General features: G+C 35.7%; 1 protein-coding gene across 1 annotated transcript in view; it reads left to right on the plus strand.

Annotated features, from left to right (window-relative positions):
* LOC114662485 (fibronectin type-III domain-containing protein 3a-like) overlaps window positions 1-27468 on the plus strand; it is a 142447-nt gene that overhangs the window by 31005 nt on the left and 83974 nt on the right. The window contains exon 2 of the mRNA XM_028815976.2: window positions 13702-13830. Coding sequence (XP_028671809.2) covers window positions 13720-13830 — 111 coding nt within the window. The 5' untranslated portion in view covers window positions 13702-13719. The remainder of the gene's footprint in view (window positions 1-13701; window positions 13831-27468) is intronic.

The raw sequence follows: 27468 nt of genomic DNA on the forward strand, positions 1-27468 counted from the left end.
TTTGTAAAGCTGATTCCTGAAAAGACATGCTGCACAGTGCTTCGCATACTTAAAAGCTCGAAGGGCACGTATTGATTTTTGACTGAAAAACGAACTCTCTCTCTCTCTCTCTTTGTCTGCTCCTGACGGAGGGGGTGTGAGCTGCCCGCCTTCAACAGCTTTGTGCCGCGGTGCTTCGCATACTTAAAAGCCTAACAGACATATTGATTTGTTTGCTTCACTCCTTTGAAGAGGAAGATATGTTTGCATTCTTTTAATTGTGAGACTGAACTGTCATCTCTGTCTTGTCATGGAGCACAGTTTAAACTTTTGAAAAAGAGACAAATGTTTGTTTGCAGTGTTTGAATAACGTTCCTGTCTCTCTACAACCTCCTGTGTTTCTGCGCAAATCTGTGACCCAAGCATGACAATATAAAAAATAACCATATAAACATATGGTTTCTACTTCGCGGATATTCTTATTTCGCGGGTGGCTCTGGAACGCAACCCCCGCGATGGATGTATAAGCCGGACTTTTGTATAAGCCGATATTCTATTTTTTCATTTTCACAACTTTTTTTCCTTAGATAAGCCGCGGCTTATTGACAAGAACTTAGGGTACTATGGTGTAGGTGTGTATGTGCATGTAAATATATTTGTGCAAATTCACTTGCTTTTTTTTGGTTTGAAAACTATATTATTTCTTATAGATCTATGATAAAAATTTGTACAAATTGTGCTAATAGCCCCCCCTTCTATAACCACTCTCAAAGCTGTTTATAATAGACATATTTTATCTGTAAAGTCAAATCTGTATAGTGCTTGTTTGAAGTTGATCTTGGCTGAAGCCAGGCTTATAAATGATGTGGAATAACTTGGGTGAGCAACACCAAGTCCATCTGTAATTGTTTAATATTTTTGCATGCTGCATGTTTTGCATCCATTAATAAAGTTCTTCATGAGCTATACACCTCCTTCTCTTCTCATCCCTAAACTTGATAAAGCGTGTAGATTCAAAAATGTATAGGTGGATAGAGTAATGAAGGGAGGATTAATATCAATTGATAGTGATTATTAGCTTTTAAATATTTGAGAAGATTAAGAAGAAATGCTTTAGAGAACAAAAACATATATGATGAAGACATTGTACAGGGTGTTATACATTTCTGGGAAAGATCACTTTGCTTTGTTTAATTCACATTGTTCATATTTTGTACAATGGCATATAAAACAGGTTATGTTCCAATGTGTTTGAGAAGTCTTATTGTCTGAAGGTTCCCCCTATGCAAATTAACTAAATTTATGCAAATATGACATTTTATATCTTATATATTTTATACATATAATATCTGTACTTTTGTATGTGATCATTTATTTCATAATTACCCTTTTTTTATTTCACTTAAGCATAGGGATGGGAATCGAAAACCGGTTCTTGTTGAGAACCGGTTCCCACTGTTTCAATTCCTTGGAATTGTTTGCCATTTTTGCAAACGATTCCCCTATCGATTCCAGTCGCCTCGAATGACGTCACCACGTTGCGTAGCGCCATTTACCCAGCAGGAAACATGGCGCCTACGCGGCACAAACGGTCAAAAGTTTGGTTATACTTTACGAGAAAGGATGACAACAGGGCAACTTGCAATACTTGCAAAGTAGATATTTCATCGAAGGGAGGAAACACTACGAATATGCAAAAGCATTTGCTCACAAAACACGCGATAACCTTAAATGAATGTCGTATTTTTGATCCGCTCCGGACTAGTGAATCTCAACCCAGCAGCAGCGGTAACGTTTGCACGTCCTCTCTCCCGTTAATACGGCAGGTAATTAATCAATTAACATTGCATATTATGTTAGCGCGATTTGCCTTATTGCAAAACCTGCTATTACTGTGCATTGCATTTAGATGACCATGACGAGAGAGACAGACAGAGTCTGGCTGTCTCAGATGCTGGCAGTTCTCGCTGCAGTCTACCGGTAGCTTCTCCTTTCACAGAGGCGGGGAAAAGTAAAATGACACAGGCCAGGATAGACGAATGTCACCGAGCAGTGACTAAGTTTGTGGTAAAAGGCTTGCACCCATTTGCCACAGTAGATGCCCCCGATTTTCGGTAAGTGAATGTGTTTAATTGTAGGCTAAGTCAGGGAATGTCAAAGTTGCATGTTCTCCTCTTACCAAAAGTTTTCATCTTTTTTCCATTTATATATCTTTTAGAGAATGACAAAGACTCTGAACCCTAAGTACAAAGCCCCAAACAGAGACAGTTTAACCAACCACTTGATCCCTGTTTGGTATGCAGTCAAAAAGGCAAATCTGATTTCTGAGCTGAAACATGTGTTGAAGGCAGCCGTCACTGCAGATGGGATGGACAAGTTTTAGTCAAGATCATTACCTCACAGTAACGCTGCATTATGTCAGGAATGGCCAGGTTCAAGAAAAAGTCCTCAAAACCAAACCAGTGTACCAGGCACAGACAGGGACAGCTGGAGCAGAGGAGATTGATGAGATCTTGGAGGAGTATGGTATGAAAGACAAGGTTGTGGCAGCCACTCTTGATATTGCGGCCAACATGGATGTAGCTGTCAAAATAGTTGATGGTTGCAGAATTGCACAGTGCACAGTTCCATTGGACTTGAGTTGATTGTATTTGTTGCTGGCTGATGTAGTTTTATTTTTGAGTGCTCAGCTCATATATACTTTTAAAAAGGAGAGTGTAAATGTTACTGGACATTCTTGTGTAATTGCCACAGAATAAGTTATGTTATACTTTGTTATTGCTACAGAAGAATATTTATTTTATTATTATTTTACATTTACAAATTTTTTTCTGGGGACCCCGTGGCACCCCATCGAGGAGCCGTAGGCTGTGGATCTCTTAAGATCTCACTGTTGGGTTTGTACGGTCATGCTACTCCTAAATTTCTATCTTGTTCAAAGATAAGATATAAAACAAAGTTCTAAGCTAATTGACCTGGGTGTTCTCCTTTTTTAAAAATAAGAATCGATAGGAGAATCGATAAAGAATCGAATTGTTAAACAGAATCGAAAATGGAATCGGAATCGTGAAAATTTCATCAATTCCCATCCCTACTTAAGCACAAATGGTTTTCCATAGTGATTGCACAAATATTGTAGACCACTGTATCCATGTTGCTTTAGAATGGAATAAAATAAGTAAATAAACAATTTATGAGATATGGCCATTTTAAAAGAAAACAGGTTTTGCACGTCATCTTGTCTCACCATCTGAGACAACCTTTCACTCACTAGGAGAGTGGTTTCCTCTAGCCCAGGGGTCTCCAACACGTCGCTCGCAAGCTACCAGTAGCTCGCAATCCCTTTCCAAGTAGCTCGCCAAAGGTTTAATGAATCCTACAGTACATAAATTTGAAAACTTGATTAGTCAAATTAGGGGTGGGCAATCTTTCCAAAAAATCATATCACGATCCTTTTAACACAAAATCACGATCCACAATCTGAATTGCAGTTTATCTTTTTAATGTGGCATACACTTAAGGGAATATCCAGAGTCAAACTCATCAAAACCCAAGTAACACTTTATTTTAAATATCAAACAAATTTGAATTCAATTGTTCTCTCGTTCGCTTGCTAAGCGGAGTTAAGGAACACAAAGCGAGTGAGTGAGGAAGGCCCCTCCCCCCGGCCTGTTGCGTGGATCTCGGATTCGCGCATATAAATCAGTACCGCAAGCGAACTATGATACATAGCAAAATGAGAAGTCGCAAAATCAATCGGAATGTTCAAGCAAATTATAGAAAGAAACCCGATCTAAATCTGTTAAGTAGTTCTCTCGTGAAAAGCGGACAGACATACAGAAAGAGAGACATTGGATTTTATATATTTATATATTAGTAAACCTTCAAAATAATGTGCAGTTAAAGTCTCAACAGCATTCTCAGCATTTCTGGAGCTTAGTGGAGCCAGATAACTATAAGAATCTTCACCAAGCACTTCTGAAAATGTCTGCTTTGTTTGGTCTACATACCTCTGTGAGTCTGCCTTTTCTGACATGAATGTCATGAAGTGAATGTTCAGAACAAGACTACAGAATAACATTTAAATGACTCCATAAGAGTGACCTTAAGTGGCTACACTCCACCATAAACCTCTCTTGTTGTCTACATCTAGTGCCAGTTATTCCACTAACTAAAAAACACGTCTCACATGCAACTGGACATGTGAATACTCTTGTGAAGTGAAACAGTAACATGTAACAAAATGACAAATAAGTAATATCTGTGTATTTGTAATTGTATTGATTTGTTTTGACAGCATTCATGTTTTAGTTCAATAGTGTGAGATACACTAGAAAATACATAAAGACATACAAAATGCACTTGCAGATGAACTAAATATTTTTTGTGATGTTTTAATGCAAAATGTGAGTTACGGACACCAACATTTTGTAAATGTTCAGGCAAAACAAGCTTATTCAGTTTGTTTGGGTTGAAATAAGCTATGAGAATAAACATTAGAAAATATGAGTAGCTCTTGGCCATTTTCATTTTGTAAAAAAAGCTCTCGGAGGAAAAAAGGTTGGAGACCCCTGCTCTAGCCGTTTTGTGAAAGTTGGACATGCCATTTTCATTTTGAGAATTTACTCCTTGCTGGTACGTTTCCTTTCTGGATTTAGACAAACTATCATTTTCAGTTGGCAATATGTCTCCCTATCGGAACTATCAAGACAATGATACATTCAGCATAGTTTCTAAATTGTATTTGTATGAGCCAGAAGAGGAAAGAACAGATAGGAGAGCAGAACCGGAGAGACAAAAAGAGCAAGATTTGCAATTGGAGAGTACTGCGATGTAAGGAACAAGCGGCAATTGGTGGTGCATTTGTAGAAAATATGAAGAAATGGCCACGAGGAAAGAGTGTCTCTGTTGCAGGGAGTGGGATGTACTGCTTAAAACAGATGTGTTATGTGAGGATGTGGTATGTGTTACTGATGATGACAGATGTTTGCCTGTCATACGTCACACAGTTTTGGGGACGTTTTTCCACTTTGCAAAATTAAACCGGAAGAAATTATCAAAATCTGAACCATTAAATGGGTAGCTTTCATTAGGGTAAGTTTGCGTATTGATCTTATTTTTCACAATGTTAAATTCTTGCTTCTCATTGATGCATGAATAGCCAAAGTGACCATATGGAGATTATTATTAGTGGCCAGGCACAAGATGCACACCCATGATGCTAATTCCGTGAAGTAGCACTACTAAGGATTGTTCTACCTTGCCACTCTACATAAGAGCTACTCATCTATACAGTATTCATTTTGCTAATGAAAGACATTGCCATTGTTATTATTCTACGATTGTACTTTTAAGTCCATTTCATCTGCAGTGAAATTACTCACCTGAAATATGTTTGGAACAGCATATGGCCTCAATAATGGGCAATCTGGAACACATTTTCCTTTCCTCTTCAGCTGTTAGTAGTCGTCCATGGAGAATTGAGCACTACAGACTCGCATTTACCTCTTTTAGTAGGTCTTTCATTCGAGTCTTCACATCCAAACTAAGTATTACAACCATACCTTTAAAGTATTGTGATTACCATAAGGAGTAGAAACAGTTTAAACAGTTAATTTTATATTTACACCCTGGATATGCCCATTTTCAAACCATTTTCTTGGAAGGTAAAATTGCTCTAAACCACTTCAGACACGCTTGTTTTCATGCTGCTCAGCTTCCTTATGTACGTTAAACTCCACCTACGATGGTGGCAGATGTGAGCAGATGAGCGAACAGGAAATATATTCTTACCTCAAGAAAAATAATTCTAAGAATCTGTGATTAAAATAATTATTTCTAGTTTCCTTTTGTTATCACATGCATTCTCTGTTTATGAAGCATCTATGTTTTCTTAATTTGAAACCTTTGCTGCTTTAAAGTAAATGTATTTGATAAGTCTTAGGGCTTTTTCTATCACGTATGGGCCCATTTACTCTTCAGCCCCATTGTAAATTTCAAGAACCAATTTAGCAGTATAAAAATGCTTCACTTTAGAACACATCTTTATGTGGCAAATTAAGATATACCACAAGTGTGAATAAATAATTTCAACATAAAAAGACTAGACTTACCCTTTACATTAGATTTGTAATAGCAGCATACCCCAAGAATCAATTTTTAGAGTGTAGATGTGAATTGCCTTATCAGCAGATCTGATTTCTGAAAACAACTCTCTAGTGCCAATATTAATGTAGCAGCTTTATCATCAGCAAGTTTAGTCAATTTATTTTCAATGTTGAAATTCCTGATACAGTAATCCCTCGCTATATCGCGCTTTGCCTTTCACGGCTTCACTCCATCGCGGATTTTATATGTAAGCATATTTAAATATATATCGCGGATTTTTTGCTGGTTCACGGATTTCTGCGGATAATGGGTCTTTTAATTTCTGGTACATGCTTCCTCAGTTGGTTTGCCCAGTTGATTTCATACAAGGGACGCTATTGGCAGATGGCTGAGAAGCTACCCGGCTTACTTTTCTGTCTCTCTTGCGCTGACTTTCTCTGATCCTGACGTAGGGGGATTGAGCAGGGGGGCTGTTCACACACCTAGACGATACGGACGCTCGTCTAAAAATGCTGAAAGATTATCTTCACGTTGCTATCTTTTGTGCAGCTGCTTCCTGAAATGACATGCTGCACGGTGCTTCGCATACTTAAAAGCTCGAAGGGCACGTATTGATTTTTGATTGAAAAACAAACTCTGTCTCTCTCTCTCTCTCTCTCTCTCTCTCTCTCTCTCTCTCTCTCTCTCCTCTCTCTCTCTCTCTCTCTCTCCCTGCTCCTGACGGAGGGGGTGTGAGCTGCCGCCTTCAACAGCTTTGTGCCGCGGTGCTTCGCATACTTAAAACCCAAACAGCCCTATTGATTTGTTTGCTTTCCTCTGTCTTTCTGACAGACTCTGCTCCTGACGCGCACTCCTTTGAAGAGGAAAATATGTTTGCATTCTTTTAATTGTGAGACGGAAGTGTCATCTCTGTCTTGTCATGGAGCACAGGTTAAACTTTTGAAAAAGAGACAAATGTTTGTTTGCAGTGTTTGAATAACGTTCCTGTCTCTCTACAACCTCCTGTGTTTCTGCGCAAATCTGTGACTCAAGCATGACAATATAAAAATAACCATATAAACATATGGTTTCTACTTCGCGGATTTCTTATTTCGCGGGTGGCTCTGGAACGCAACCCCTGCGATGGAGGAGGGATTACTGTACTAGAAAAAATGTATCTGCTTTGTTTATCAAGTGACCAAATTTGTGGGGTTCATCAATATTAACTAATGAGTTTGCTGAATGCCAGATGCATATTCTGAGTCTAAATTGATGACCTGAATATCACTGCTTTCATTTTGCAGGTCAAAGGGTCCCAGATGACAACAACATGTAGGTTTTGTGATCAAATCGATACTGCTTCTGTGTTTGGCCACACACTGTTACAGAGGTGGTTTGGAAGGACTGACTTTGAATCACAAATAGATAAACAAACTAATCAGTCTGATTTTGATTTTGAACTAAATGCGTCAGTGTCCAAATTTGGCCATCCAAATTAGGGATTTTCTCACCGTCTCTAAATTGCCTTAACAATCATTTCCTGCATCTGTCAGAGGAGCAAGGCTGGACATACCACATGGAGCTTCCAACACACAGAAAGCGTAGGATTTTAATCAGATCCAAACTGTATGCTTCATTGGTAGGTTTATAAATAAATAGAGGTGTGTCAAAGTTCAATTAAAATAAAAATATTCTTCAATAGTCTTAATTTAATCTTCTCTGCAAACAGATTTGTTGAGTTACAATGTCAAAATAAAATTATTTATTGATTATAGAGAAAAAAAAAATTAAATATTTTTCTAATAAAACTTCAAAGGTTCCAATGTAACAAAGCCATCTAGCTGCATTAGCACATCTGCCATGATTCCACTTAATTTTCATTCCCTGTAAGTTTTTCAATGTCACGGTATTAGAAACAGTTTTAATCCCCTCTCTTGATGAAGTAGCATATTTGTGTAGTGGTTAGTACTGCTGTCTCACAGATCCAGAATCCTGGACTCCACTTCTTGCTTGGTCATTGTTCATGTTTTTTTCCTGTATCTGCACTGATTTTCCTCCCACATTCTGAAACATATGCAAGTTAAGTTAATTAGTAATCCCAAATTGTGTATGTGAGTGTGTCCTGTGATGTACTGGCACACTGTCTAGGACTGTGTGCTGCCTTGTGTAAGTTGCTGCTGGAATAGGCCCCAGACCCACATTACATTTTCAATGAAACCACACAACAAAGTCAATAATGTAGAATATTTGTTTTTCAAATTATTGATTACATTTAATGACTCAAATCATTGTTTACGTTTTAAAATGTTGCATTTTCCTGCTGATATGTAAAAGAAACTGGCTCTCTCAAGCTAGGAGAATAAGTAGCTTTCTATGCATGAGTAATAGCTGCAAGTAAGGAGCCATCTATGTAAGTAGCTGCAAAGAAGTACCTTTAACTTTATTATTAACTGACTCAAACAAATGTCTGGCCAATATGGAGGTTTCTTAACACTGACTAAATACATTTTATTCTGGAGCATATATAATCTATTCAGATTAAATGCATCTTATTCTGTAGCATATATCTGAATGAAAATATAGAGTGGATCATGTAGTCCTCATTTTAAATTTGTCTCATGAACAGAGATAACTGTGTGGTCTGAAACTTGTCTTGATTTTCTTTAATTGCTATAGTTGCATAGGTTTTCCCACAAAATATTCCAGTTTACTCCTCACATTTTATATAGGCGTGCAATTTATGTTATCAGATGACTCTGAATTGACTTTGTATGAGTAACTGTAACTGTTTTGAAAATGGTTACCTGTCTACAGTTAGTTCTTACCTCATACCCAGTGTAAGTGGGATAGAAAATGATACTGTATGACCCCGAACTGGAAAAACTTCTTAGAAGATGAATGAATGGATGAACAGCTTAACGTGCATTCATTAGATTAAAAAGAATAGAGTTAGGATTCTGCTCACTTTATAGCGCTATGTATAGTGTTTTTATTAAAAAAATAATAATCTAAATATAATTTCTAATTTAAATTAAGACATTCATAAAATGTCCTCTCAAGTGAAGCAGAAAATTACATTTTTCATTATGAAACCTCCTACTTATGGAAGAAGTAGCTAGTGTATCTTGGTAATGTATGTGTACAAAGTGAAAGATAACAACCTTCCAGAAATCCACCACCTTATTGTTTAATTTGATTTAGATCAAACGTTTTAAGTGGGAAATCTTTATTCTTTAAAATAGATGCATTTTCAGTGCCTCATTGAAATTCAAATGCACAGAAAAATGAAGGCATATGAAATATCTAGAAGCAGCATGAATTTCTGGACATGTATAAATTAAACAAACATTCAATAAAAGTTTATTTAAATTCAAACACCTAATGCTAGAAATGTCTTTTTTTTTAGATAAATCAAACTGGTAATCTGCTTGTCATATCAACTACATGAGAAGCCAAACACCAATGATAAAGAGAAGAAAGAGGTGCTGTAGATATTTATTTTTTGTCAATTTTCTGTGTTAATAATTGAATCACAGAACTTTGTTAATAGAATAGACAATGGGAAGCATACATGCAGGGCAAATTGGCAATGCTAAATTGGCCCTATTGTGTGTTTGCCTTACGATGGACTTTGTGCCCTGTCCAAGACTTGTTTCTGACTTGCACCCTGTGCTAGCTGGGATAGGCTCCAGTACCCCCGTTTCCCTGGTCTGGATTAAGCGGGTTGGAAAATTACATGAAATGACAATGAAAGAGAAAGAGGGAATCATTTTATATTACACAGAAGCTTAAGGTAAATAATATAACACATTGTTTGGATTGCAAGGCAGAGCCTATGCTATCATTAAGTTAGCCTCAATTTAAACCATTAAACTGTGGAAAGATGGATGTTAAATGTTTGGTAAATCCAAAAAGTAACTACATTATAGCCATTCAAATGCTAATGAAAAACATTAACAGGTAGCATCTCATTAACATCTAATGATACCTTTTGCCTTTAAATGGTACTCGTATAGGGCTAACACTAACAGTAATGCTCATAGATGTTGCTGAGCTACCCATCCAACTTTTTAAAGTTATTTTTACCAAAAAGAATTGGGGGATTTTCAAAATCAAAAATCAACAAGCTTCTCAAGACTGTGAGCTGCTGGTGTGAACACCTATGCAGACATTTCTGCCTTTGTTGCCTTTTTCATTTGGGTTTTATGATATTTAATACACTGGTATTAGTGATTTGTCATTCTCAAAATTTAAAGGTGACTCAAAGCTTCCTTTGGTAGAAGATCTGCCGTGACTTTTCACAGTTCTAAGTAAAACAACATTTTACATGTAAGCCTTTGCTTATAAGTCAATCACTTTAGTCATTAATTGCATTTTAAACAGAGGAATCTGCCTGTGCTCGTCTGCATGTGTTAGCCGCTTTGACCACATTGTTTTTTCTGTTTTTTTTTTAGTTGTTGTTGTTGGCGGCTTTTCTTTATTTAGCAGAAAAATATTGACTATTTTTACTCTACTTTTTAAATTCAGGTACATATGTATCTTGTTTAGTGAGATTACCCTAATATCTAACAGCTCTCGTCTGAAAATTAAGCTCAAGTTGTCAAAAGGTGAATCTAAAATTACCATTTGCATGCCTGCTTGCATCAGAGGAACACCTCAGAGACAGTGACCAGATTTGATTTTGAATACAGGGATCCAGAGACAAGCAAATGCATTTCTAACCATTATTTTCCCCACAATACTAAATATTTAATTGTTGTTACTAAGTAACATTATTCTGAATCTTTTATGTTGCAAAAAATTAAACTTCTTGGTTAGATAGTAGGTATACTACTTGGCTGAGAACTCTTGAAGCAGCTTTTTCTTTCATAACATTTGCTAAAATAATCTAGTAAATGTATGCAGTACAAAATTTCATTCTAGTATGTCTAGAAAATAATGGACCGAGTTTTGTATTGATGCCCAGTATCTGATTTTTAGCTATTATAGTACATATGTCCACATAAAAGCAAGTTGAGACTTTTTATTGATTTTACTGAATTATTTGAACTGTGAAAGTTATTTTTTATATTAACTCTGAGCTGGTGTTGGCCCTGTATGGAACCATACATGCACCTATACTTATACTTACTAGCCAATTAAGAATTACCAATTAACCTACTACATATTGTATGTCCCTGTAATATAGGATTCAGTCATGACTGCTGTGTCAAGCAATAGGAATATTTAGTTGTGTGTAACAGTGAATTTGAATTTGCTCATACAAAAAAAAAAAGTCTCATACATAACTACTTTTTTAAATGGTAGCATCATTTTGATAGGTTCAACTTCTTTTAAAAGTTTAAAATTCACCTTTATGCTTTTAAGTATAGCTAAAAGATCAGCATAACCATCTTTTATCATTTAAAGGAATAGAATTTTCAGAGAGTACGGCTTCTAAAAGAAGTCAATACACACACTATTTCCTCATTTTCATTTTAAAAATTGTATTAAGGAAAACTCACGTTTATATTGAGCACATAGGAGTTCGGTATTTGAGATTAAACTCTACTTGTTTTCTGAAATATTAGTAATAAAAAAAATAATGGTTCTCACTCTGTGCAAGGCAGAAGAAATTTACCAGTATGTGAGATTTTAAATTCTGAATAGCTTGTCCTGAATAAATAAAATCTACTGTGACAGATCTGGAATGGCTGTGTAAAATATTTTATAATTTTTAAACCGAGTTATTACCAACAAGGCACTATTAAACTTTCAAGGTTCACCCTGGGTGACTTCAGGCAGTGGCTTAATGCCATTTGGAATATTTAGTGATTAATTCAGCACTTGATATTTGGTTTTATAGAGGTGGCTTAATATTTTTAATTGGAACAAGCTTGTTAACTGTTTGTTGCAAACTGCTTAAAAGAAGATAACATCAGTGTTACAAGTTAGTCATTCACTGGATTTTTCTGTTATTTTGACAAACATCCTGTATCCTGGAGAGTCATCTTTACTTAATGTGGAAACTTGATCCACACAGGAAATCCACCCAAAAAAAAAATCAAACACACTCATGTAAGCAAACATCTCTGAGAAGCAGCATTTTTGTGGTGAAACTAGAGCATATGAAGTATGAATAGTGCCTACCTAACTCTAAAAAATGCCATTAGTTAAAAGTAAAATGAAAACTTATCTTAAATTCTATTGCAGTTTGCCCTTATTTTTAATTATAGAGGTCTTTAAGGTGGTATTTTTCTATCTGTTTTGTCCAGGATTTATTTGCTTTCATTGTCAAAGAGAATTTTAAGTATAGAATGGATTTTGCAATTTATCTAATATGAATTTACATAAGTACTTTAAGTACAGTACTCTGTGTTTTCAGTAGCTTATTTTCTGCTTTTATTCAGGGTTCTGTATCTTTCGGAGAACTACCCCATCATTATTCTTTGTTAACTTAAATGACATGTGTTTGCAGACATATCTAACGTTAACACTAAACTGATTTAACTAATAATATTAATATTAATGTTAATATCATTTTGCTGTTGACTAGTAAAATGTGCAAGATTAATGTACAGTTCACATCACAAAAAATCAATCAGACTTTGGAAAGCTGCTCCTGGTTTGTCTCGATTTGCACCATCACTGTGATAGCTTCTAACTTCATCATTCTCTCACAAAATACAGGAATATTAATTTAAATGTCAAGGGAAGGCAAGTCACTTTATTGTCACATCACTTCACATGAATGTACAGGTGAGTGAAAAACTTCTGCACAATTTTGTAGCAGTAGAACCATATTAAATGGAGTGCAGATTTTCACAATAGAGTATACACATAATAACTATGTTTAAATATCAACTCAACAGTCTCATATTATACAAAATATACTCATCACCCAAATAAACACAGACTTACAGACAATTCATATGCTATGTAATGCATACCTATTAAAAAATAGTTCTGGTGCAAAGGTATGTAGGGATGAAGGAACAGCAGCAGGAATGTGGGGAGGGAATTAGGTGTTTTAAGGGTTAGTATCAATAACTATGCAGTGTTCTGCAATTTAAAAACTTGATAGAAGAAGCTGTTTTGGAGCTTGCTGGCTCAGGACCTGATGCTACATTATATTGTACCAGAAAGTAATAATGTAACCAGTTCATTACTCAGATGACTGGGGTCATTAATTTTCCTGTCTCTCCTTAAACACTGCTGTATATTTATATATTTTGTAGGCTATGAATGTTACCATGAATAATTTGTTGAACAGATTGCTCAACCTTCTGGAAGGCTACTGGTGTATTTAAGTATTTAGTAGTTCAAAGATAAGAGATGTTTTTATAATATACAGTACTTCAAAAAGAAGCACCTATTCATGCATGTTCTAGCTTTGCAGTTTAAATAATAAACGTTCAGTCACTCCCATCCATAATAAATCTCTCTTATGCAGTGCTAGAGCAGATTGATTACTCCTGATATTTCACAGCCCACGTTGAAATGCACTCAATCCTTTTGTTATGTTACAATTTTTTGATTCTTGCTATGAATTTGTAGTTTATGAAACCGAGGGCAAAAGGGAAAAAATAACATTCTTTAAAAAAAATGGTGATGCGTTTTAACCTATTTGTATTTATTATTTCTTTCTGTTTCTAGGTGTGGTGCTATCAATGAATGAACATTCCAAACATGATGGCTGACCAGCTTCCTTCACTGGAAGCTACAACTTTGCTCAGTGAAGTACCAATTCTACCTCACATGCTTAACCCAGACAGTGCACAACAGGTATCTTTTTTTTTTTTTTTTTTGTAATTTAATAATCTTAATATTATATCAACATATGCTTACATCCTTGTCATTCACTTTTCAGGAACGTGGCATCTATTTTTTTTGTTTTGGTCTGCTATGTTAGCATTTTGAAATCCTAGGCATTTATACATAAAGTGTCTCAGGATATATATGTTTTCTAAATGTGACACCAATTTGGTCATATATTTAGGAATAAAAATAACTATGCTGAAAGCCTAGACATGTTTTCCTTGCTCGAGTGTTAAGGAGCTTAAGCATTTCTTCTTACTAATTAGGAGTTGTGATCAAATCACTGAGATCACACCCCTGAGCAAGAAAGAATGCTAACAAAAAAATCGGCATCACCAGGTCCTGGGCTTCATTTGGGGTGAGACCCATATTTTTCATGTCATTCGATACCATCTCACAACTACATCTTCTCCTGCCTCCTTCTGGGCTTCATCTCGTTCTCCTCCTCTATCTCTGTGTGCTATCTGCAGTCAGTCATCCTCTGAATTTCACTGAAAATGCCCAAACCACCTTAGTCTGATTCTTCACAGCACAATGCCTATCACCTCTGCTCCAATTCTTTCTCTTAATTCAGCATTCACCTTTCAATCACTCTGTGATACTTTACAGTGTCATCCACCTAACCATTTTTATATTTGATCTTTTCAGGTTTGCTTCATCAAGGCCTTCTTCAACCTAGTCCTGCTTACACAGAGCATACTAACCCTCTACACATTTTTTCCTAAACATTTCCCTTCAATATCAGAAAGGCTAATTTAGAAGTCAGAATGGAGGACACATCCCAGAATTTCTTCAATATACCACTCACCCTCACTATCACTATTGTGCCTGCATCTCTGCACTTAACATTATCAACTAAATAGCAGAACCTTCCTACTTTCTTCCAAAACAACTTCATTATCAATATCTATATTTACACTTACTCTTTCATCAGCATTCTGCATTTGCTAAGCATGATAAACTTTATACAAATAATGTTCATATTCTTTACCTGCAGATTACCATTCACCGCACTACAATATGTAATTTATCTGCTTCTGACAATGTGTGCATTGGATCAAAATTTTCTCAATGCCTCTAGCAAACAAAAAGCCTGGTAATACACCCAATTCTTAAAAGGTTTCTGCTCCTCCACCTCCAAACATCACCTTGGTGTTTTCTACATTTACCTTAAGACCTTTTACTTCCAAATTTATTTTTATTTTACTACCTTCTCCTTAAATTCCACTTCACTTTCTGCCAGCAATACAAGATTGTCAGCATTCAAGAACACCCACATCAATCCTTCATGCACTTCTCTGCTCATCACTTCTATTATTATCACAAAAAGCTACAGGCTCAAAATGGATCCCTTATGCTGTCCCACCTTCACTGCAAAGCTTTCACTGTGACCCATCTGTTGTCATGATCATTGTTCATGCTTCTTCATACTTTGACATTAACCATTTGTCCAAACCTAACTTTTTTATTGACCATCTCTCACTGCACCCTGATCAAAGCTACATCCAAATCTAAAAATGCATAATAAAGCTTATTTCCATTTGCCTGATTCTTTTCCTGCATTTTCTTAATATACTTGATGACAAGGATCACATCTGCTGTTCCTTTCCTAGGCGTGTTAATTTTCAACCAATCTCCAATTCTTGTTTCTAACATTCTCTCAACCAAGCAATAAAAAAGTCTCAGAAAGAAATGGAAAAGACAGCTAAAGCTTCATCCAACCCTAAACAGGCCTCAAGTTCAAGGTACGGCCTGCCAGAGACTGACCTGGAACAGACAGGCAAAAGCACAGATCTCCCGGGACCTGCCACTGCAGCATCACCTCCAACCAAAATTGAAAGTGGGACTGAAAGTGCAAGTGAGTCGGGCCAGGAGATTTCATTGATTTCAGAAGATTCATTGAAACTGAAAATGGCCTTACTTTCCGTGCTGTTAACTACCCACCGCGAATCAGCAGCACAGACTCCGACTGGGCTTGGTACTGCACCCACAGAGCACAGAGAAGGCCATAATGACCAGTCAGAGCAATAACTGTTGCACTCACATAAATTAGATAAAGAGTAATATAAAGAAGGTTACAAAGAATATAAGGAAAGATATAAAGGACATAAACATGACAAATGAGAAGCTGCTTCAGGATATTAAAGATTTGGAAAAACGTTTAAGTAATTGCTTTGAGGCAAACTTTAAAGGTATGCTAGAAAAAATTGAGGAAAAAATACAGGAAAATGTGAGCAAGTCTGAAAATAAATTTAGAGCACTTGGTGCTCTGCTTGAAGACATTAAGCAAATGTTTATGATTCATATTGAAATTTTTGAACAATTGTCTTCCGCAGCTGATAAAAAAGCAACAGCTACAAAATCCGAATGCAAAGTGCTTACAAACAGATGAGCTGCACTTGAAGATGGATGTAGAAGAATTGAAGGTCTCCCTGAAAACCAAGAAAGCCCAAACCTAGTGAAATTCATCACTGAACTATTCTCTCAAATAACTTGAGAGGACTTCAAATCAGACACTAGGGTATCAGCAGCTTACCACATACGTGGTTCGAATGCCTCAAAACCAAAGAAGCCTTATTATACAGTATGTTTCAACAAATTACAATCTAAAGTAAATCTGATGTCACTTCTCAGACTGAAATGAGATTATATTTCAAAATAACTGCATTCGCATTTTCCCTGATTTCTCACCTTCAACAGCTGGAAAACTTGTAGGTCAGTCCTTCCATTTTATTAGAACAATTATCTTATTCATTCTCATCATTGAACAACCTTCCATGTGCTTTCCCCAGGTATCCTTAGTCTCATTACTATGAATTGCAATGTTCACCTTCAGCATCTTTCAAGTGATATGGAACTATTATATCCTGTAATTCTTTTTCTTTCTGATTCTCAATTCTGATGCATTCCTCTATCCTTCCTCATTCTGCAGACCACTTTCAAATTCCTTCTCTTGGCATATCATGTTCTAGCACTGCTTTTGTAGCATTATTATTGCTTTCTTTTAAATCACCAACTCAATTTCCATCTCTTTCTTCCTCCACCATGTTAACAGAAAGATGTAACAAAAATCAACAACAGTAAATTGATTGGAAAATACAGACAAAACTAATTATTTTGTCTCTTGTCCAAATGTTATTTGTGGCTATATAGAACAGTGATCATTAGCAGAGACAAGTGATGCCATTATAGTCCTTGTATTAATTGTCCATTCATTTACTGAATGTATTTAATCCGATCTAAAGGTCATAGAGGGCCAAAGACTGTTCGTGGGCAGATGGGAGAAACCAACCCTTCATATATTTTAACAATCATTCTCACATGTAATGCATAATCTACAGTATATTTTTTAGTTGTTTTATATACGCCGACACAGACAAGAAACTAAAAAGCATACTGTACTTTAGAAGGCGTAATCACGTTTTTTAAATAGTTAGATTCAATAATAACCTCATTCATTTGGAACTCAAAACACCCACATATCCAAAGAGCGACCCTACAAAGACCTCAGGCAGAAGGTGGCATGGCTTTACCTAATTTTCAGTTTTATTACTGGGCAGCAAACATACAAGTCATAAAAACCTGGACACAAATAAATGAACATACACAGGCTTGGTCCGCAATAGAAGTAAAATCCTGTAGTACTTCTTTATATTCCCTGCTCTGCTCTCCAATAAATGAAAGTTATCGCAAATATACTAATAACCCAATTGTGCTTTACTCACTCAGAATATGGAACCAAATTAGAAAGCATTTTAAGATGGAAAATCTTTTATCAGTGGCACCTCTGCAAGAGAACCACCTCTTTCAACCTTCGCAAGTATATCCAGTTTTTAATACCTGGAAAAGTTTTGGGATTAAAATGCTCAGAGATCTTTATATAGACAACATATTTACATCTTTTGAACAATTACGTTCAAAATTCAACCTCCCAGCTACACATTTCTTTTACTATCTTCAAATTAGAAATTTTGTTAAACAGAAATTGCCCGATTTCCCCCACCTTGCACCCTCCACAATGCTGGAAAAAATACTGCTAAATTTCGAGGAAACAAACACTATTTCTGCAATATATAAAATCTTATTACAGTCCCTACCTTTCAAAGATCCAAGAGGACATTGGGAAGAAGATCTCTTAATCAATATATCAGAAAAGGAGTGGAAGGTAGCAAAATAGAGAATTCACTCAAGTTCTATATGTGCAAAGCATAGAATTATTCAACTAAAAATTATATATCGAGCCCATCTGTCTCACTTAAAACTGTCCAAAATGTTTCCAGGGCAGGATCCAACCTGCGAGCGCTGCAACCAAGCTCCTGCCTCACTGGGTCACATATTTTGGGCCTGCACCAAACTAACATCATTTTGGACAAAAATTTTTAAGTGCCTCTCAGACAGCCTTGGTATCACAATCCCTCCTAACCCATTAACAGCTGTGTTCGGTGTTCTTCCAGATGGACTTGAATTGGAGAAGGACAAGCAAACTGTGATTGCATTCACTACACTCTTTGTTCGCAGACTTATTTTGTTAAATTGGAAGAATCCTAATTCTCCTCTTATAAGTCGGTGGGAAACCGATGTTTTATATTATTTGAAATTGGAAAAAATCAAATTTTCAGTTAGAGGATCTGTACAAAATTTTTTCAAAACATGGCAGGATTTAATCAATATTATTTTAGAATAAGAGAAATAACTATTATCGCATTTAACTCCCTTCTCCATCTCTTATTTACATAGATATTTACTTCTCCCTTTCTTTTGTTTAATGTTGCCTTATTAAAAAGTCTTAAGCAATTTTCCTTTAGCTAAGCTCTCCTTCTCAGGGGTGGGGTTTGATTAGTCTTCAAATTTGTTGGGTTATAAATTGATCTGTTTGTATGGAATGATTACAATGAAAATTAATAAAATAAAAATCTTAAAAAAAAAAGAAGAAGAAGGCGTAATCAAATTTTATGGGATTATAAACACAGCAGTTTACTGAATATTTCTTTTCTGCAAGTCCCAGCAAAGGCACTGTTTTTTGTGAATTTAGTGTATAGTCAAGTGCAAAGCATGTGTAGTGAGCAAGTCTGTGGTGGCTAACTTTGTATATTTTATTTTGCAAACTAACTCATTCCAAATATATTTTTTATGGTTTATATAAGGCCAAACTATTACTAAACTATGATCCAAATCATGCACCTTGGTCAATCTTCCATAATATTAATAAATTATTCAAAAATAGTTAATGTTTTGGCGGCACGGTGGCGCAGTGGGTAGCGCTGCTGCCTCGCAGTTGGGAGATCTGGGGACCTGAGTTTGCTTCCCGGGTCCTCCCTGCGTGGAGTTTGCATGTTCTCCCCGTGTCTGCGTGGGTTTCCTCTGGGCGCTCCGGTTTCCTCCCACAGTCCAAAGACATGCAGGTTAGGTGGATTGGCAATTCTAAATTGGCCCTAGTGTGTGCTTGGTGTGTGGGTGTGTTTGTGTGTGTCCTGCGGTGGGTTGGCACCCTGCCCGGGATTGGTTCCTGCCTTGTGCCCTGTGTTGGCTGGGATTGGCTCCAGCAGACCCCCATGACCCTGTGTTCGGATTCAGCGGGTTGGAAAATGGATGGATGGATAGTTAATGTTTTCATGACTGACACAGGCTTTTGAGCCAACAACCTCCAAATAAATCTGCTGTTAAATTTCAGGTATAGTTAACAATTTAGATTTAATGGCATGTCTGGAAAAGTAGCTGGAATATTTTATAAACCTGTTTAATTTCAAACAGCATAGACCATACATATGATTGTACTGTAACAAAGCAAAGACAAATGTACATTTTTTTGTGTTGTTACATCATGTAACCTTATCCTCTGTAGTGTACTGCACTTATACGGCGCATAATTATGTATTGATGGGTGAACACTTCCTGAAAGACACAGTTATCCAAATGGGGTGAGTTTGAACATACGACTGTAGGTGAATGAAAAGATGGAACTCTGGAGAGGGCAACATACAATTGTCCATGACTGACAATTGAAGGACCGCCATTGCACGGTCATTCAGCGATTCACATCCGCGACAAACATGATTTTTCTTAGGTGGTCCTGTCGCGTCCACCCTCGCACTCGAAGCATACACACTGCCTGGTCATGTGCCCGGTCGCAAGAGCACCTCACAGAGACCGCCCACCAACTCTAACACCATGGGATACCTCTCGCAAACTGTTTTACATGCTGCGTACAGCGATTCACATCCGTGACAAACAAACTGTTTTACATGCTGCATACAGCGATTCACATCCGCGACAAACATGCCTCTTCTTAGATGGTCCTGCCACGTCCACCCTCGTTCTCGAAGCATACACACCGCCTGCCTGGTCATGTGCCCGCTCGCAAGAGCAACTCACGGAGACTCGCCCACCAACTCTAAGACCATGGCATGTAATACAGTTTGCGATGGTGGACGTGGTCGTGCATCGTAACTGAAAAGAATAATGAAAAGTCAACGTGGCTCATAGGTGCATGTGGAGTGTAGCAGAGACGAACGCAAATGATGCCCTGTTTTGTGAGTTGCTGCATCCGAGTTGGTGGGCGTGGCTCTGCGAGTTGTCATCATATCCAATGACGCCATGTTTTGTGAGTTGCTGCATCCGAGTTGGTGGGTGTGGCTCCGTCCTGTGTGCCCCATGGGTGTCTTGCTCGCTGGTGGCTTAGTGAATTATATATATATAGATTCACAGACGTACTTTTGTTTGTTAAATTACATTTTACTAATACTATAGACCAACAATGAACCCAGCTCAATAATAATCTGTAATATTAATAAACTAAAACTTGTCCAGCTACCGTTTAGTAAATCTTCGCAGAGTAAAACCTGTACACATTGAAAGAACAATGTTTTTTAAATGATGATTTTAATTCTAATTTTTTTTTTGCTCCAAAATCCTTTTTTAATAAGAAGCCAGTTTTCTAGAAAATAAATGTTTATACCCACAAATTCTATGAAGAGAATAGAAAAATAAGTTTCATTAAATGGAATTATTATATACTAAAGTAAATGAATTGCAAAGTTAATTTTCTCAATCATGTAAATATAACCAGAGAAATACCATTTCTTTATTTTGTGAGGTTTATGTAACACTATATTGTTAAACTGAGTACTCCTTAAAAACTGGAAAAATACACCTTTAGAATACACCTTTAGAAACTTTTTGTCATAAAGGGCCTAAATAGCCTACAGTTGTATCTACAAAATTAACTATAATTCTAAAGACTTGGATTAGACATATATATACTTCAGTGGTTGATTAATTTTTTGTCAGTAGTGTACATTTGTGTCCAGACTAAGAGCAAAGTTACCAAAAGACATGCATTTGTTTCTGTCTCTGAAAGATTGATAATCAAATACATCTACTTACATGTAACATTGAACCTCTTTTTAACAGGAAACAGTCTAGAAATTCTATAACCTTGCAGGAATGCATACTTGAGAGTAGCAGTTTGAAGCATCACCTGCCAGAAAGAGTACTGCTTTCCTATACAAAGAAAGTAGTAAACATTTGGACTCAGTTTGACATTTTCATAATATTGAAATAAGAAAAGACTTACTTTTAGGACTTTATACTGTGTTTTTCTGTTGTTGTTGTCTTCTATTGCAATCGCAGCATTTGTTCAGAAGCAATTTCTGAAGTTAACATGTATAGTAATATAATAAGAGGCAGTATATGAACAGAGCATTCATAAAGGAATACAGTCTACTTAAGATGGACTTGTGCATATAATTTTAAACATTGTGGTTTTCTTTCAACATCTGTGGAAAAAAAAAAAAAAAGAATAGCAGACTTTGTTTACAACTTATCACCTATGCACTCATTTTACCTAGACAGAAGCTCTTCTATACCCATCTCTTAACCTAGTGGACTAGTCATTGTATCAATAAACACAAAAGAATAGTGAATTTTTAACTGATGTTCACATTCTGTGCAGTTGTGTCATTTTCATAGAATACATATTATAATGAAAGCAGTTCCTTTAAGTAAAGAGTAACAGGGAAAGAACAAGTTTGCAAACCTTTAAAGTAAAGCAGCACATATTGGTTATTGCTGGCATGTCTTCAATATTATGCCTTTAAACTCAAAACTGCTTTATGTTGAGTCTCACTCATGACTGTGGCTAAATATGTAAAATGGAAAAGAATAAGATAAAAGGACAATTATTTTCAGGCAAAACATACACACATGGCTACTTAAGATATTTTTAATGGTTCATTCATGTGTCCTGTTGTTCTTAACAAGTTTTTTTTTCTCGCTTTTTATGCCTCCAACACTTTGAATTATGCCATTTAAATACGCTTTTTAACGTGAATAGTAGAATTTAAAAAAAATGTTGATAAACCGGCTTGTTCTTTTCGGTGCTGCAATTATCCTTTAAACTTATGGACTTGATAAACTTCAGTAGAATGTCTATAAAGCACCATTATCTTTTGATTATTTTTGTCATTCACAGATGGTTTTACTAGGCAATAATGAACATGTGCTATGACATCAATAATTCATCCATCCTAAATTAGAAACTTTATATAGAGAGATACAGAAAGTCAGTGTTTGTCTAGTATGAGTCTGACAGAGATTTCACTTACTATTCCTACACTCCCCCACCCCTTTTCTTCAAGTGATAACAGCATGACTGTGTATGGTATGAAAATATATTACATCACTGTAGAGAGATATTTGGCTTATTCAGTGACACACTCTTCTCAAAAATTGCCATGTGGTATCATTTAGCATCATGTATTTATGCACGATAAGCAACAGATTGATGAGAAATGTACTCAGAAAGTTGAGACTGAAATGTGCCTTGGAAGATTAAATATTTTTGAAAATCAAAATCCATTTATTGAAAAGGGATTGCATTAAACATGGAAATCGGTTGAAATTGTAAAGTGGACATAGAAGTGAAAGTCCAGTCCTAATCAAGCCAATACCACATAACCTTTCAACTGCCAGGTCTCCATTAACAAAACAAAACACTTTTTTTTTTTTTTTTTTTGTTTTTTTTTTGGATGTACTATTATGTTAAGAAAGTGTTTTCTAAGACTCTGTATTTTGCAAGACAAAAGAAAAAGAACATTTTTTCACTTTAGCCATGAGTATAACGTCTGACTTGAAGAGAACCAGATTTGTTTTATTGTTACTTCTTTGCTGTATTTTTACAGGTTTCACAAGGAATATATACTTATAAGGTTATATAAAATAAAAGTGGAAAAGAAATAACATTATGATAGTTGTGTGTTAAATCAAATTAAAGTGTGTAGTACAACATTGCTTAATTACTGTTTATTTTTAACATTCTGGAAGATTCCAGTCAATTAAATCAACAGTAACACTTAATGTACCTTATCTTCAAACATTCAAGACCAAACTGAGAAGTAGAAATAAAAATTATTTCAACTGCTGAAAAAATTGTGGCTTACTAAGGTAACCCTAATCCTAAAAAGTGAATACATCTGTCCATTCCTATTTTCTTTCCAGTCCAGTTTATTTATCACCTTTATGAACCTGATAAAATCACCCATACAGGACTAATTTATGGTTTACCAAATAACTAAACATGCACCTCTTAGCAATGTGTGAGGACACTGAAATATCTACAGGAGAAAAAAAGCTCACAGATCTAGGGAAATTGTGTGAATTTATTGCATAAAATGACTTTGAAAGCAAGACACTAGAGCTGTTAAATAGGTTAAACACTGCTAAACTGTTCGCCTCAAATGGGTAAATCATAAAGAGAAATAAACTACAGTGATAATATTGCACTGTACACAATGAACACAAATATTTGCTTTTTTGATTTTATCTTTTATAAAGGAACAAGAACTTTGAATCCACTTGGTAAACAACTGCTGCCTCAGTTTGTTTAAACCTTCCATTTGGATAGTAGCTTAGACTGATTTGGAACTGCATTAACCAACCCAATCCCATAAAAAAATCCCCAGTCTTGTACTGGTTCATTTCTTGTTTGAGTTCATTGTTTGCATTCCTGACAACTTTCTGGACTTCTACAACACTTCCAGTTTAAAAAAAAAAAAAAAAAGTGTAAAGCGCTGTGTTAGCATGTAAACTTCCTGAACAGGAAAAGAGAGCACTGGGGCACATTAACAGTTGAACTGACCTATTAAACTTGCTGGCCTTGCTCTTGGTACCACATTTCTGAGGAATGGTTAACAAGTCCCTGCCTGTGCTGCTGCCTGCACAATCAAAACACCCAGACACTCCTGTCTACCTCCCCCAAACCCCCACCCATGACCCCGTAAGCCAATTATACTTACTTTTCAACTGCCTTGAGGATAAGCCTTTTGAAATGCAGGAGAGGTTGTAAATAACTGACTTTAAACATTTAGAGCCCTAATTTAAAGAAATGAATACTTTCCTCTAAATAACAGTCCTTTTCAAAAGAATACACTGTTACATTGCAGGTTTCAATTGAGTAGGCCTCTTAGACCTTTTCCTATCCAATCTGGAAAGCAGAGAATTTTTTTTTCTTTCCTTTCTTGGTAGATGGCTCAATGGTTTAGTGATTAACACTACCGTTTCAGGACCCCAGGGATCTAGGTCCACTTACTAGTCTAGTCCCTGATTTTTTTTTTTTTTTTTCCCCAACCCTTCATTACTTGTTCTTCAAGTAACAGGTTGACTTTTTTAAGTCCTTGAAAGGTTCTTGTCCTTTAAATTCATTTTATTTAACAGTCTTCATTTATGATTCCTGAGTGAATCTTACGGATCGAGTGCTAAATAAATGTAAATAGTGATCTTTCAGCTAGTCAGGTACTGGTGGGAATTTAAGGTTTTGTTTTAGGTAAGGGCCTGTTTCATTATTAACAAAAGTAAAACATGTTATTGCCAGAGTGACGTTTTTAAAGGGATGTGACATTTAATTTTCGTAAGTAAAATCTTTGCCCAGGTGACAAAAAGACAATTGTGGTTTGAGCTTTCCTAAAACTCTGTAAATAATATTTTTTTTACTTCTTGTAAAAGGCTGTGGCTTAATGAAAATATTTATTATTCCACTCCACTGGAGGAGAAAACATCTGTAGTTGAGGAGCATTATTGAGCAGCTGCTGATTGTTCAATAAAAAGCTACAGCAGCTGGTTCCAACTGTACTAAAAATGTTTGCTATTTTCCAACTTGTTCTTGAGACCAGTGCCAAATTGGAAATAAAAAAAAATATTCTTGTATGGCAATTTGAGTAAAGGGAAAATGTTAATATTTTCTTAATTGTACATTTCTGTTGAGTACTATTTTGTAAATACCTACTCATACTTTTTGCCATTAATGATAGTAAAAGTTTTTGATTCCCCCTCCCCCTTTCACTCTGAAACACTTTCCATAGGAATTCAACACATTCCAGCATCCCTTACCACACAAGATCTCAATGCCTTTTTTGCAAAAAAAAAAAAAAACAGGGACCCCTTCAGTCAACCCTTGAATGGGCTTCTTATGCTTAAAAGGCTGATCTTGTGTAAAGACTGCCATCATTCCCAGTGGAAGTGGTTGATCTCACACACATGGCATTTAACTCTTTACTGGAAAAGCTTCATTTTTATCAAGATTGCCAAAGTGATTTAATGGTTTGATAGGATTTTTGGAAAATAAAAATTTGTTTTTCTCTTGTATTTTAACAAAACACAAAATGTCTTTGCTCATTTTTTACTGCCCACTTTAAGTGGAGTAATGGAGTACACCATAGACAATCTCTTTTTTTGTCACTGGGACCGATGTAATTCTTAAGGTATATTCTAATGATCAGTGATTTCAACTTTTCTACTGAGTAATTTATTTTTGCATAGTTACATGCACAAAATTAAAATATTTGGTTATATAATCATTTTATGAATCACACATGATGTATCCTCTTTGCAGGTAAATGCAGTTAGCTGTAAAATCTATTTGTTTTCCTAAATGTTGATGATGCTTACTAATTTATATATTTTATTAATAATCTCTGTCATCTCTAGATTTTTTGTAATCTCAATTACTGTTTCACTACATATACATAATGTGTTGTTTTTTTCCCTATACTTAACAGTCATAATTGGTAATGTTTGAAATGCTTTGAAAAACTCCCTTTTAACAAGAATCGCTTAAGAAGTGATGTATATTTAAATTCTAATTGTATAATCCCACGTATGCCATCTTGCACACTAAATTAAACTTGTAGCTCCTGTATTTCTTCTCTCACATTGGTTAGTCAGGTCACGATCTTGTGATCACATGGTTTTATGTGTTTGCTGTGTTTCCTGGGTGACAGTGCATACATGCAGACAAGGTCTATGCCAGTTAAATTAGATGGGAAGTGGTAAGCTGTAGTCCTGCACAGAAACTTAAAGTGAATTCTCTTAAGTATGTTCCAGAACCACTTAAAAGCCATTTTGAGACAACTACGAGTTTGGTTTTGTTCAGTTGCATGCAATCCCATTTATTAATTTTTTTAATATCAGTGTTTTACACTGTCAGTTGTCAATATTGTAAAATACTATGAATGAAAGGAATAAATATTCATGACTCTCTCCTCATCATAATAAATATTTCTTGCATAACAAACATTCTTCATTTTGTACATTGACTAACGAAAAAATAGCATAAAATCGAGCTAATATTTTATTCCTTAAAATCTTTTTAGTAAGATGTGTGCTACAACTGAACTACATTTACTTACACTGTATTTACTTATTTTTTTTCCTTCACTCTTATGTTAGTCAGATCCTATTTTCTGTGAACTTTGCAAATTAGCAGTCAACCTTATTTTGACTTTGAGCAGTACAATGCATTTTCTTGGAAAGAGAACAAAATTCAACAATGGAAGCACAATGCCAGAGTTATCCAGTGGATTTGTATAATGAAAACTAAAAATGTGAATTGTGCATCTTGTGGGAAAACCTTTTTACAATGATTGTCTGATCAATACTCGCCATGAAACCTTTTCCCAAAACTTAGCTTGTTTACTTACATGCTTTGTATTTGTCATATGGTCTCTTGATTATTGAGTCAACTGTGTTGCCAACAGTGTTCAGGGAAAGGTTTGAAAAACTTCAATAAGTTATTTCAAAAAGCAGATATAATGGGATCTCATACGCTATTTGAAAACCTGTAAATTTATAATCAGGCAGACATCCTGCTTTCCCACATTACAGTGGAACCTCGAGTCATGACCATAATTCATTCCAAAACTCTGGTCGTAAACCGGTTTGGTCGTGACTCGAAGTAATTTCCCCCATAGGATTGTATGTAAATACAATTAATCCATTCCAGACCGTAGAACTGTATGTAAATATTTTTTTAAAGATTTTTAAGCACAAATATAGTTAATTAGACCATAGAATGCACATCGTAATAGTAAACTAAATGTAAAAACATTGAATAACACTGAGAAAACTTTGAACAACAGAGAAAACTAACATTGCATGAGTTCGCGCTATAGCCTTACGACCCTACCGCTGTAAACACTTTTTTTTTTTTTTTAATGAGTTTTAAGCACGGGGAAAAAAAGGAACATTTGAACAAATCCGAACTTTATTTAAAAACCAGTCGTAAAAAAACAGGAAAGTAACATTGCAGGAGTTCACGTTAATAGCCTTAAGAAC

Source organism: Erpetoichthys calabaricus, chromosome 12, assembly GCF_900747795.2.
Source record: "Erpetoichthys calabaricus chromosome 12, fErpCal1.3, whole genome shotgun sequence".
Lineage (NCBI taxonomy): Eukaryota > Metazoa > Chordata > Cladistia > Polypteriformes > Polypteridae > Erpetoichthys > Erpetoichthys calabaricus.